This window comes from Carcharhinus amblyrhynchos, chromosome 22 (genome assembly GCF_965287045.1).
Source record: "Carcharhinus amblyrhynchos chromosome 22, sCarAmb.v2.hapA, whole genome shotgun sequence".
NCBI classification, from domain to species: Eukaryota; Metazoa; Chordata; class Chondrichthyes; order Carcharhiniformes; family Carcharhinidae; genus Carcharhinus; species Carcharhinus amblyrhynchos.
The window spans coordinates 18809326-18823943 of NC_137345.1; the positions used below are offsets into that span (position 1 = coordinate 18809326).

The 14618-nt window shown below is 39.6% G+C and overlaps 1 protein-coding gene across 1 annotated transcript in view; it reads right to left on the minus strand.

The window, feature by feature from the left end:
* Window positions 1-1022: 1022 nt before the first annotated feature.
* Window positions 1023-14618, minus strand: part of LOC145356764 (C4b-binding protein-like) — a 39117-nt gene continuing 25521 nt past the window's right edge. Inside the window, exons 5-8 of the mRNA XM_080209632.1 lie at window positions 12075-12260; window positions 8036-8221; window positions 5597-5786; window positions 1023-1203 (exon numbers count right to left, since the gene is read on the minus strand). Of these exons, the coding sequence (XP_080065758.1) occupies window positions 1023-1203; window positions 5597-5786; window positions 8036-8221; window positions 12075-12260 (743 nt within the window). The remainder of the gene's footprint in view (window positions 1204-5596; window positions 5787-8035; window positions 8222-12074; window positions 12261-14618) is intronic.

Genomic DNA, 14618 nt, shown 5'->3' on the forward strand with positions numbered 1-14618 from the left:
AACACTGTTTTTCCCGCTCAATATCGGCATTTTCAGGAAAATCTGGCCCAGGGTGTACTGTCTAGCCACCAGCTGTTAGGAAAGATTCCCTGAAGTGCCAAATTTTGTAGCCAACTCCAGCAGCCATTTTACCAGCCATCAAACAGGATGTTGGGTTCTGCACATCCACAAAAACTAGTCTCTTTAATCAGGGCTTACCATATTTAACTCTTAACATTCATTCATAGACTGACTAAACAGTCTACATTTCTTGTTAGGCTTCTGCAATGTGAATAATTATTAAAATGCCTTTGTTGCTGGTGACATCTGCCCTAGGAGCTGATAGCCTAAACATAAGTTTGAAAACAAAGTTTGTCCTCTGCTGCATTTCAGTCAATTGCTTGTGAATACTACCGTAAGATATAGGAGCAGAATTAGGTCACTGGGTCCATCGAGTCTACTCCGTCATTCAATCATGGCTGATATTTTTCTCATCCCCATTCTCCTGCCTTTTTCCCATAACTCCCGATCCCCTTATTAATCAAGCACCTATCTATTTCTGTCTTAAAGACACTCAATGAACTGCCCTCTGCAGCTTTCCGCAGCAAAGAATTCCGCAGATTCGCCACTCTCTGGCCGAAGAAATTCCTCCTCATTTCTGTTTTAAAGGATCGTCCCTTTAACCTGAGGTTGCATCCTCTGGTTCTAGTCTATAGTAATAGCCTGACTCAGAAAAACTTTTGTATCTGACATTGCCTGTAAAATTTATAAACTTTTACAAAGCTTTATTATGAAACAAGTAAAATTATTTTAACATGCATTCTTCATTTTTTATTAATTTCATCCCAACTATTCACATACAGAAAGCCAAATATTTTGAAATACTGCAGTCCTGATATGCAGTATTCTAATCAATCTAAACAGGTTAACTTCCAGTTGGTTTTCGATAGGTCCGATTAAGACTTTGATACACACACAATTGTTATTTATTGAAACCGATATTGGTTAAATTTAGTTTATAGTTATGAGAAGTTGAGAGACTCCTAAAGATGATTGCTTTCATCAATGTACTGCTCTGATTTTTGAAGATTTTCCTTAAGCTGAAGAATTTCGTGTTTGCTTTCAAGAAGCTGGTATTTTGCTTTGATCATATTTTCTTCCTTGGTGATGAGCTGATGTCCCAAAGCAATCATTCCTTTTAAAAGTTTGGTGAAGAAGATATTGCTGCAGGAAGAATTGAAAACTATTATTTGCAGTTTTTATTTAAATGTACACAGATGGATTTTGCTCTTAAGAGTGTAGTCATGGACATTCGCAATGACTATTCTGCTCTGCATTGGTAAGTATATTCACAGTAACCTGCAGATTAGTCAACTAATCATTGTGGTAATAAAGAGAGAGCCACTTGGTGTGAACAAAATCTTTCTTGAAGTTGTTTCAGCTGTACACATGGCTGCAACATAAAAGTACAATTTCCACCACTGAGCTTTTGGCGCAGACCATAAGAAAAATGGGCACCCAAGCTATGAATTTTTAAAACAGACCTATTTTTAAGGGGGCAGAAAAGGAAAATTCGTCTTCTGGCTCAGCTGAGGTTAGGTCTTCAGCCTTATCATGATGGAATGGACTTTTGCTTCTCAAAACAAAAGGCTGGTGATAAGGCCGCCCCACTGATTTGTTTTCTACGTAAAATGAAGCCGTACAGTGCCTTACGTAATTAGCCAGTTCTCATGTGTGAATGTTGACAATGAACATAAAATTACTATTTGAAGGCTTGGAATTTTATAGTCAAGCCTGATCTTGATACGTATACATCGGTTCAGTTCACAGAATTACATCTTTGTAATTGTGTTGATGCACTCAGCAAATGCTAGTCTGTATTGATGCAAAACATTCATTTGAAGGTAACTGAGTTTTTGTTTTGTCATCACCAAGTGTTTCACATGGGCTGATCAGGGATTAAGAATTATGCTATTATTTTCACCTTCCTATTGATTCCAGAAATGAAAATTTGTAAGAATAAAGTTCAGGCCATTAATAGCAGTTTAGCTACTCCAGATGAAGGGAAGACTAACGTTATGGCAATAATTATACCAGGATTGATACACAAGACACATACTGAGTTAAATCATGTCACTAAGGGAAAATGGACAAATTAGGATTTCTTCCAAAATATATACAAATGCACAGACTGTACAAAATAAAGTGAGTGTAGAATTAATCATTATTGAGACATGATTGTGAGTTAAATATTCTAGGGAAAGTGGAAGAAGGGGTAGCCTTATTGATTAAATATACTATTAACAAATCAGTAAGAAGGCTGTTGGCAGACTCAATAGTACAGTACAGAAGGTGACCATTTGGCTCATAGAGCCTGTGTAAGTTCCATTGAAGAGCAATACATTAAGACCCTTCCATTATCCCCTGGCCCTGCATTTTTAAAATTTTAATCCAGTTCCCTTTCAAGGGCTACTATTGAATCTGCATCCACCATCCTATTACAAATCCTAGCAATTTATGTAAGAAAATGTTTTTTCTCATGCCACCTTTCATTTTTTTCCCAATCACCTTATATGTCCCACCAGCCCTTATACAAACACTTCATGATTTTAAATACACTTTGTCGAATGTGCTCCATGATTTCAAACCATCTTTATTGAATCTTCTCCAGATTTCTCTGCTCTAAGGGGAATGATTCCAATTTGTTCAGTTTGTGCATGGAATTCTCCCATTTTGGACGAAGTTTCACATGCCAAACTTTCCATCTCTGACCTCATGAATCATGTAAATAGGAGTTGTGCACTGTATTCCACACAGGCAACCCTGATGGCATGTTGTCTGCCATCATATCCTGGTGCCTTATTGAAAAGGTGTCCAACGTCACTGACCCACAACTGAGGAAAGAAGACAGACTTCCTGAAAATAAAGATGGAACCGTGTCTTACAGTGTTCGCCCTTTCTTTGGACTGGAAACAATGCTGCAGGAAAATACCTTGAATGCATTCCAAGAACTCTTGTCCCGCTTTTTGTACTACACCCCAGTCTAATTCAGATAATCAAAGTCCCCCATCATATTTACTATTTAATTCTTGCAGCTCTTTAAATTCTTTGCGATTTTGTTTCTCTATATCCCTTCCAATAGTTAGTGGTCTAAAGACTGCATCAACCAATGTTATTGCACCTTTTTCATTACTTACCTCTAACCAGAAAGATTCTGTACTTCTTCCCTCTAACATTCTCTCTGTCCAGTACTGTAATGTCATCTTTAATCAATAATGCTACTCCCTGCCCCACCCCCCTCCACCCGCAATGATACTTTTTTTTTCTTTTCCTGTCTCTTCAGAACACCTTGTACCCAGGAATATTTAACTCCCTTCTTTGAGCCAGATCTCTGTTATAGTAATAATACCTTAATTCCATTCATCAACCTGTCTCTGTAGCTCACCAATTTAATAACCACATTCCGTGTATTCACGTTAGTGTGAGGATAAGGTGTTTCACTCCAGGTGTGATTCTATTAACTCACTATGAAGCTTTTATTAAAACAAACTTTATACATTTTAACTATAACAAAAAGAATTAGTACAACTTTTACCAGTTGAAATACTTAAACATGACAAGATATAATTCTTAACCGCTAGTCTGTCTCTATTAGTTCCAATTTAAGAAATATTCCTCACAGACATAGACTCCTCTTCAAAATCAATTATCAAACAGGCTTACCATGACCATGACTACATCTGCAAGAAGTGTCACCATTTTCAGAAACATAAGCTGCGGGTTGGAAAAGCTGAACGGCAGCTAGAGGCGCTGTGGTACTTTTGCAGACTGAGGATTACCTGGATAGCATGTTTAGCGAGGTGGCCCCACATCAGCTGAGGGGGAATGGAGGTGCACTCAAATACTAAGAGAAGCAGGCAATGAGTGCAGGAATCCCCTGAGGCTATATTGCTCTCTAATAACTTTTTCATTTTTGATAATGCAGAGCAAGATGGTTCCTTAGAGTACTGGAGCAAGAGCAAAGCTTATGGTCGGACAAATGAACAAGATAACCTATGGGGAATTCCTGCATTCATTGCCTGTTTCTCTTACAAACTGTGATGGTCATGTCACTTCAACATGTGTTGTAAAGATTAAGTTATATTTTAGACTATTTATTTCTATTGAACTTAGAGATAATTTGGTATATTTTACATAGTGGAAAATTCTAAAGCATGTCCTCTTAGCTTTTAGAACCAGTGCAATTTTTATTTTATTTGCTAATTATCATGAGCTCAAAGAGGGCAATGAAGCTGAGTAGAAAATGAGCTGAGCTTTCTGCCAGTATCATAAGAAAAACTATCGAAATAACATGTTTTATATCAAAGAAATAATAAATCTCATTTAAGAAATGACCACACTGTTACTCATTAGGTTATTAATTACTACGAAGCTTAAACTTTAAAACTATTTAGATAGTTGGGGCTGGGATTTTGCAGTTAGTGATGAAAAAAGCAGGCTTGCCAATGACCACATTGCAAGGCTTGTTGCAAGGTCAACAATAATCTGGGTCGATACTGCAACAGATTGTCATGTTTGCTGTGGAACTGGAGTGTGATGTCATCAGGCTGTCCAAGCAGCCAACCACATTAAAACATTTTCAGGGACTACCCCCTCCCTCACACAAACAAGAAGCTAAAAGAAAATAAAACTTGTACTTATTTTAACAGGAAGTAATTTTAAGTTGGGACATTACATGGGAAGAAAATAAAAGCCAAGAAAAAAACATTAGCTTGAAAATCTATTATTTAAAGCATTCCCAAAATTATATTTTTTTTAAGTACACATTTTTTTCAAACTTTATTGATCACTTTGCCATTAAAAACCCAGTTTACACCTGACATAACATTTTGATTGTGTTTGAAATAGCATGTGAAGGAAGGAAAATTGAAATTCTGATTGGCTCCCCTGAGCTATGAGGAGAGGCTGAATAAACTAGGCTTGTACTCGTTAGAGTTTACAAGAATGAGGGGAGATCTCATTGAGACATATAAGATGATGAATGGGATGGATAGGATAGAGGTGGAGAGACTCTTCCCGCTCAGAAAGGACAGTAGGACTAGGGGGCACAGCCTCAAGATAAAGGGGGGGGCGGTTTAGAACGGAGTTGAGGAGGAACTTCTTCACTCAAAGGGTGGTGAATCTCTGGAATTCTCTGCCCATTGAGGTGGTGGAGGCTGTCTCGCTAAATATTTTTAAGACGCGGGTTGATGGGTTTTTGATAAGCGAGGGGATTAAGGGTTATGGGGCGAGGGCGGGAATGTGGAACTGAGCCACGACAGATCAGCCATGACCTTACTGAATGGCGGGGCAGGCTCGAAGGGCTAGATGGCCTACTCCTGCTCCTATTTCTTATGTTCTTATAAATACTGAAATCAGTGTAGCCTACGAGTGAAAGACCACAACTTCAGGATTTCTACATTAACCTGAACATGCTGGTCAGAGGGAAAGCGAGAGTGAACACTGAAGCAGCTCACTAATAATCTGCCTCCCACCCCCACCAAAGAACTTGGCCTATTGTTTAAACAGACATTACAGAATTCAATACAGAATTAATTCAAATTTAAGAGTTGGTTACTCACGTAATTTGCAAATAGGTGGCGGTGGTACAAATATGTTATTCTCATTGCATTCACTAAAGCCACGGCCAACCATGACATAACCTGATTTACAACTGTAGATGATGTTGTCCCGATATTTGTATGTTGGTCCAAATCCAGACACGATAAAGACATTTTCAGATAGTGGAGGACGCTGACAACTAACAACTGGAAAAGAACAGCATTAGATAACTTAAAGACAGCACAATTGAATATTATGAACTCCTAATAACCAGCAAAAAAAAACCAAGTTCATTCTGAAGGCCACAAGCACTGCCTTTCAAAGTATGAACTGTGCGACATAACCAAAAACTTTTGAATTCAACAAAATGCCAAATAAGATCATCCAGTATTTGAACCACCCTCAACTTTACTGATTAGTCCAAAAAGCTTTCTTTTTACAAGATGAGCAATTATTTATACTAGCTGCAATTTTTGACTTTTCATCCTTGAGGTTTGAGACAATAATTGGAACTGACCACATCTATAACATAAAACATTTCACATAAACTTTACTGAGGTATCCCCAAGCATGTTTTATCTAAACTAAAGAATTTAAGTTTCTCTAACACTTAACATTCACACCACCCTCCTCCAATGCTTCTTCATTAGCATCTAGCTTGGTGGGATTGCACTGCAATTGCCTGGTTTCATTCTTATCTGTATAGTTATTGCCTAAGTAGCACTTGCAATAACTTTGCTTCCAACCTGGCCATCATTAGATCTGGTGTCCTTCAAGAAGTGGAGATGCTGGTGTTGGGCTGGGGTAAGCACAGCAAGAAGTCTCAGAACATCAGGTTAAAGTCCAACAGGTTTATTTGGTAGCACAAGCCACAGGCTTTCGGAGCACTTCCCCTTCATCAGGTGAGTGGGAGTTGTGGTCACAAACAGGGTATATATAGACAAACTCAGTTTACAAAATAATGGTCGGAATGTGTGTCTTTACAGGTAATCAAGTCTTAAAGGTACAGGCAGTGTGAGTGGAGAGGTTAAGCACAGGTTAAAGAGGTGTATATTGTCTCCACCTAGGACAGTTAGTGAGATTTTGCAAGCCCAGGCAAATCATAGGGGCTACAGATAGTGTGACATGAACCCCAGATCCTGGTTGAGGCTGTCCTCGTGTGCGGAACTTGGCTATCAGTTCCTGCTCAGCGATTCTGTGTTGTTGTGAGTCATGAAGGCTGCCTTGGAGAACACTTACCCAAAGATCAGAGGCTGAATACCCATGATTGCTGAAGTGTTCCCCAACAGGAAGGGAACATTCCTGCCTGGTGTTTGCCGAGCGGTCTTCGTAGCATATGAGTAGAGCCCAAACCTATTTAACCTTTCCTCATTAAGACAATCCCTCTGCACAGGGAATCATCCTAGTGAACCCTCTGTATTGCTGCCAATTAAATATCTTTCCTTAACTAAGTGAACTAAAACTGCTCACAGTCCTCCGATGTGGTCTCCCTAGTACTTTGTACATTGCAGCAAGACTTCCCTGCACTGATACTCCAACAACCTTGAAATAAGGGCCAATAATCCATTCGGCTTCGTGATTATCTGCTGCAGCTGTATGCCAGCTTTGTGTTTTGTGCACAAGTACTCCCAGATTCCCTTTGTGTTGCAGCTTTCCTCAATTTAAATAATATGGTTTTGTTCTCCCCATCTAAAATGAACTTCACATATTCCCACATTAGCTTCCATTTGCCATTTTGTCTGCTTACTTAACCAATCAACACTTCTTCGTAAACTGTTTCCCTCTCAACTTGCCTTTCCACCTTTGTCTCATCTCAAATTTGGCTTTGGTACATTCACTTCCTTCCTCCAAGTCACTCATCTATATTGTAAACAGTTGCAGTTCCAACACTGATCCTTGTGGAATTCTGCTGGTTACAGGTTGCCAACCTAAGAACCCCTTTATCCCCACTCACTGTTTCCTGCCCATCAGTCAATTCGCTATCCATGCCAACAGACAACCTCTCACACCATGGGCTCTTATGATTTAACCTTTTGTGAGGTATCTTGCTGAATGCTTTCTGGAAGTCCACATACATCTACTAGTTCCCCTCTATCCACTCTGCTTGAAGACTTCCTTGAAAAGCACTAATAAATTAGTCGTTAGGTATTTTAATTGCTTTCTGTTTCAACTAGTACTTGAAGAAAGGCAATGGCATTAAATATTAGTCTGCTTTTGCATCCTAAGAACTGGAAGACTTATGGATCACAGCTTGGTGAGGGACTTGGTATGTCAGGACATTACAAACAAGTAAATTTATATGAGACAATGATAACAGCAGAGCCACAGGTTTAGATTGCCCTTAATTTCCTACATAATAAAAAATGTATTGAAATGCTAAAACACCAAGCAGTAACCTTTGTAACTCTTGGTGAAAAGAGCAATTGAAACTGATTCAGATTATGTACTTGAATACCTTTGCATGATGGTGGCTTCTTGTTCCACTTCCCAGAAGAAGTGCAATCAATATCTTTATCACCAATCAATGTGTACCCATCAAGACACGAATATGTTGCTATCATTCCATATTGCCATACATCTCCGGTGGTGGGTGATGAAATTATCCCATTACTGATGGGTTCAGGATCATCACATGTGACAACTGGAGATAAAAATGAAAATCAGTTAATATTCTCACTGTCAGATCGAAACTTCACTGAGGGATTAACATCTGTCAAATACAGTGACAGTATATATGTGAACGAATGCACTGCCACACAATGTAGAATATTTTTTCAATTCTCTCCTGTATGTGTTCAATCACGAGCAATTAAGTCCATCCAGCCTGTTCCAGACCGAGAATAACGCCAAAAGTGTTATCTCCAGTAAGGACAGAAAAAAACTAAGGGGAAATCCCTCTCCATCACATCTCTGGTTAAAACTCGTTCAGAACACCACGCACCCTGAATTGCAAGTACCACCTAGTGTAAGAGGGGATGCCCACCCTGAAAAGAAATGTATTTTACTCTCGTTTGAAGAAATTTAGCAAATCAGCATCCACAACATGAGTCTGCAGACTATTCCAAAGGTCCAGTGTTCTCTAGAAGAAGTACCATCCCTTGACATTTGTTCCCCTAACCATACCCACAGCAAAGACCCAATCATAAATGGTAACAGAATCTGACCAGGGCGCAGAGGGAGGAGAGTGTAGCCTCCTTACTTTTGTCCTGCATTCCCTTACACTAAAAAAAATTCTATTAGCTTACCTAATTACTTGCTCTGCCTGTGTACTAACTTTTTGAGATTCATGCACTGGGACACCCAGATCCTTCTGCATCAGAGCTCTGCAATCCTTAACTATTTGGATATTTTTTATTCTCCCTGCCAAAGTGAACATTTTTGCATTTGCCCACATAGTCCATCATTTGCCAGATCTTTGCCCATTCACTAATATAAATAACCTGTTTTAGAGATGTTGGTTGAGGGATCAATACTGCACAGGGAACATATTTGTAACGCCTTGGGACCTTTCACACTCATCTGAGGACAATTGGGGCCATAGTGTAATGCTACATCTGAATGACGACATCTCAGACAGTGCTCCCTCAGTACTGCACTGGAGGTTTTTGTGTAAGTGGGTCTTGTACCACACATCCTTTGTTTCAAACAAGGACATTACCAACAGAAACATGGTTCATTTGCTTTCGGTTTTGCTTCCATGAAAATTCCTTTGGAATGGTAGGATCATTAGCTTGCTCAGACAAGCGTGGGTATTGATGGGGGGACATGGCGTGAATGCTTGGTTACAGATTAGGGCATTAGTGCAGCCCCTTATGTTCCTGTTGGAGAGAGCAAACTGTGCACTGCATCATGGAACACTGTCCAATCCATACAGTCAGTGGAGGCCTTTCTGCACTAGAAACACAACCAGAAAATGCTGCTTGCCTTATGGGCTTTGCATTTCCTAAACAAAATGAGTATGGCTCACTTTGCACTATTCTTCAAACAATATTTCAGTCTCCTGCAAAGAAAATCACTATTCAAATAAAATTCTAGCTGTGAAAGCCGCCTAAAAGACATTGGTGACACAATGCCCTGCAAGTCTCTGCAGAATGCTTCTTGTTGGACACCTCTTCATACTTGGGATGGAAAGCAATAGAATAGAAATGGCAATAAGACCCCTTAGACACCAAGAACATGTGCCTTACCCCACCTCCTTCCGAAGTGGGGAGATGGTAATATTGTGACAATGTCACTGAGCCAGTAATACAGAGGTTAAGATTAATGACCTGCGGACTCAGGTTCAAATCCCAACATATTAAGGCAGCACTTTGGCACAGAGGTTAGCACTGCTGCCTCACAGCACCAGAGACCTGGGTTCAATTCTGGCCTTGTGTCAATGTCTTTGTAGAGTTTGCACATTCATCCCCGTGTCTGTAAGGGTTTCCTTTGGATGCTCCAGTTTCTTCCCACAGGCCAAAGATGTGTGGGTTAGGTTGAATGGCCATGATAAATTGCCTCTTACTGTGAGGGGGATGGGCTGAGTAAATACATGGGGTTACAGAGATAGAGCCTGGGTGGGATTGTTGTAGGTGCAGGTTTGATGAGTCAAATGGCCTCCTTCTGCACTGTAGGGATTCTATGAAGTATGGACGGTGCGATATACCAAAAACCTTTAAGTTCAATAAAATGCCAAATAAGATCATCCAGTATTTGAACCACCCTCAACTTTACACAGGTTAGTTCAAAAAACTTTATTTTCACAAGATGAGCAATGATTTATACTTGCTGCAATTTTTGACTTTTCATCCTTGAGGTTTGAGACAATAATTGGAATTGACCACATCTATAACATGAAACACTTCACATAAACCTTACTGAGGTATCCCCAAGCATGTTTTATTTAAACTAAAGAATTTAAGTTTCTCTAATACTTAACATTCACCCACCCTCCTCCAATGTCTCGTCATTAGCATCTAGCCAAGTAAAAATATAATTTGATATAATTTACATTTTGCAAAATTCTAAAGCATGTTCTCTTAGCCTTTAGAACGAGTGCAATTTTTATTTTATTTGCTAGTATCATGAGCTCACAGAGGACAGCAAAGCTGAGTAGAAAATGAGTTCAGCTTTCTGCCAGTATCATAAGTATAAGCAATCGAAATGACATGTTTTATATCAAAGAAATAATAAACCTTATTTAAGAAATGACCACACTGTTACTCATTAGGTTATTAATAACTATGAAGCTTAAACTTTCAAACTATTTTTATAAAAGAAGCAGAAGAGAAAATACCCACATCAAAGTATATACTTTTTTAAAATTTATTTACAGGTTATGGTATTGTTGCCTGGGCCAACAATTATTGCCCATCCCGCGATGCCCTTGAGAAGGTGGTGGCGAGCTGCCTTTTTTAACCGGTGCATTCTCTGAGGCGTAGGTACAGCCACAGTTCTTTTAGAATGTGAATTCCACGATTTTGAACCAGTGACAATAAAACTACGTTGATGCATTTCCAAGTCAGGAAGGAGTGGGGCTGGGATTAAAATATATATATAAATTTTTTTTTTAAATTAATTTACGGGTTCTGGGGGTTGCAGGCTGTGTCAGTTTTTATTGCCCATCCCTAGCTGCCCTTGAGAAGATGGTGGTGAGCTGCCTTCTTGAACTGCTGCAGTCCTTTAGGTGTGGTTACACACACAGTGAATTTAGGGAGGGAATTCCATGATGTTGAACTAGTGACAATAAAAATAAGTCGATGCGTTTCCAAGTCAGGAAGGTGTGGCGCCAGGAGTTTGATGTGATGAAACAAGCATGCTTGCCTCTGACCACGTACCAAGGCTTGTTGCAGGGTCAACAGTAGCCTGGTGATAATTTCACCTGGGTCGATACTGCAACAGATTGTCATGTTTGCTGTGGAACTGGAGTGTGATGTTATCGGGCTGTCCAAGCAGCCAACCACATTAAAACATTTTCAGGGATCACCCCCTCCCTCACACAAGGAAGAAGCTAAGACAAAACTAAAACCTGTACTTGCATTTACAGGGAGTAATTTTCAGTTGGGACATTACATGGGTTGAAAATGAAAGCCAAGAAAAAAACATTAGCTTGAAAATCTATTATTTAAAGAATTCTTAAAATTATAATTTTTTAAGGACACATTTTGTTCAAACTTTATTGATCACTTTGCTATTAAAAACCCAGTTTACACCTGACATAACATTTTGATTGTGTTTGAAATAGCATGTGGAGGAAGGAAAATTGAAATTCTGATTGGCTCCTCCTAAATACTGAAATCAGTGTAGCCTACGAGTGAAAGACCACAACTTCAGGATTTGCACATTAACCTGAACATGCTGGTCAGCCTCAGAAGGAAGGCGAATGAACACTGAAGCAGTTCACTAATAATCTGCCTCCCACCCCCACCAAAGAACTTGGCCCATTATTTAAACAGACATTACAGAATTCAATTCAGAACTAATTCAACCCTCAAATTTAAGAGATGGTTACTCACCTAATTTGCAAATAGGTGGCGGTGGTACACATGTGTTATTCTCACTGCATTCACTAAAGCTACGGCCAACCATGACATAACCTGATTTACAACTGTAGGTGATGGTGTCCCGATATTTGTATGTTGGTCCAAATCCAGACACGATAAGGACATTTTCAGACAATGGAGGACGCTGACAACTAACAACTGAGAAAAGAACAGCATTAGATAACTTAAAGACAGCACAATTGAATATTAACTCCTAATAACCAGCAAAATAACAACCAAGTTCATTCTGAAGGCCACAAGCACTTCCTTTCGAAGTATGAACAGTGCGACATAACCAAAAACTTTTAAATTCAACAAAATGCCAAATAAGATCATCCAGTATTTGAACCACCCTCAACTTTACTGAGATTAGTCCAAAAAGCTTTCTTTTTACAAGATGAGCAATTATTTATACTTGCTGCAATTTTTGACTTTTCATCCTTGAGGTTTGAGACAATAATTGGAACTGACCACATCTATAACATGAAACACTTCACATAAACCTTACTGAGGTATCCCCAAGCATGTTTTATCTAAACTAAAGAATTTAAGTTTCTCTAACACTTAACATTCACATCACCCTCCTCCAATGCTTCTTTATTAGCACCTAGCTTGCTGGGATTGCACTGCAATTGCCTGGTTTCATTCTTATCTATACAGTTATTGCCTAAGCAGCACTTGCAATAACTTTGCTTCCAACCTGGCCATCATTAGATCTGGTGTCCTTCAAGAAGTGGAGATGCTGGTGTTGGGCTGGGGTAAGCACAGTAAGAAGTCTCAGAACATCAGGTTAAAGTCCAACAGGTTTATTTCGTAGCACAAGCCACAAGCTTTTGGAGCACTTCCCCTTCATCAGGTGAGTGGGAGTTGTGGTCACAAACAGGGTATATATAGACAAACTCAGTTTACAAAATAATGGTCGGAATGTGTGTCTTTACAGGTAATCAAGTCTTAAAGGTACAGGCAGTGTGAGTGGAGAGGTTAAGCACAGGTTAAAGAGGTGTATATTGTCTCCAGCTAGGACAGTTAGTGAGATTTTGCAAGCCCAGGCAAATCGTAGGGGCTACAGATAGTGTGACATGAACCCCAGATCCTGGTTGAGGCTGTCCTCGTGTGCGGAACTTGGCTATCAGTTCCTGCTCAGCGATTCTGTGTTGTTGTGAGTCATGAAGGCTGCCTTGGAGAACACTTACCCAAAGATCAGAGGCTGAATACCTATGATTGCTGAAGTGTTCCCCAACAGGAAGGGAACATTCCTGCCTGGTGTTTGCCGAGCGGTGTTCGTAGCATATGAGTAGAGCCCAAACCTATTTAACCTTTCCTCATTAAGACAATCCCTCTGCACAGGGAATCATCCTAGTGAACCCTCTGTACTGCTGCCAATTAAATATCTTTCCTTAACTAAGTGAACTAAAACTGCTCACAGTCCTCCGATGTGGTCTCCCTAGTACTTTGTGCATTGCAGCAAGACTTCCCTGCACTGATACTCCAACAACCTTGAAATAAGGGCCAATAATCCATTCGGCTTCCTGATTATCTGCTGCAGCTGTATGCCAGCTTTGTGTTTTGTGCACAAGTACTCCCAAATTCCCTTTGTGTTGCAGCTTTCCTCAATTTAAATAATATGGTTTTGTTCTCCCCATCTAAAATGAACTTCACATATTCCCACATTAGCTTCCATTTGCCATTTTGTCTGCTTACTTAACCAATCAACACTTCTTCGTAAACTGTTTCCCTCTCAACTTGCCTTTCCACCTTTGTCTCATCTCAAATTTGGCTTTGGTACATTCACTTCCTTCCTCCAAGTCACTCATCTATATTGTAAACAGTTGCAGTTCCAACACTGATCCTTGTGGAATCCTGCTGGTTACAGGTTGCCAACCTAAGAACCCCTTTATCCCCACTCACTGTTTCCTGCCCATCAGTCAATTCGCTATCCATGCCAACAGACAACCTCTCACACCATGGGCTCTTATGATTTAACCTTTTGTGAGGTATCTTGCTGAATGCTTTCTGGAAGTCCACATACATCTACTAGTTCCCCTCTATCCACTCTGCTTGAAGACTTCCTTGAAAAGCACTAATAAATTAGTCGTTAGGTATTTTAATTGCTTTCTGTTTCAACTAGTACTTGAAGAAAGGCAACGGCATTAAATATTAGTCTGCTTTTGCATCCTAAGAACTGGAAGACTTATGGATCACAGCTTGGTGAGGGACTTGGTATGTCAGGACATTACAAACAAGTAAATTTATAGGAGACAATGATAACAGCAGAGCCACAGGTTTAGATTGCCCTTAATTTCCTACATAATAAAAAATGTATTGAAATGCTAAAACACCAAGCAGTAACCTTTGTAACTCTTGGTGAAAAGAGCAATTGATTTAGATTATGTACTTGAGTACCTTTGCATGATGGTGGCTTCTTGTTCCACTTCCCAGAAGAAGTGCAATCAATATCTTTATCACCAATCAATGTGTACCCATCAAGAACGAATATGTTGCTATCATTCCATATTG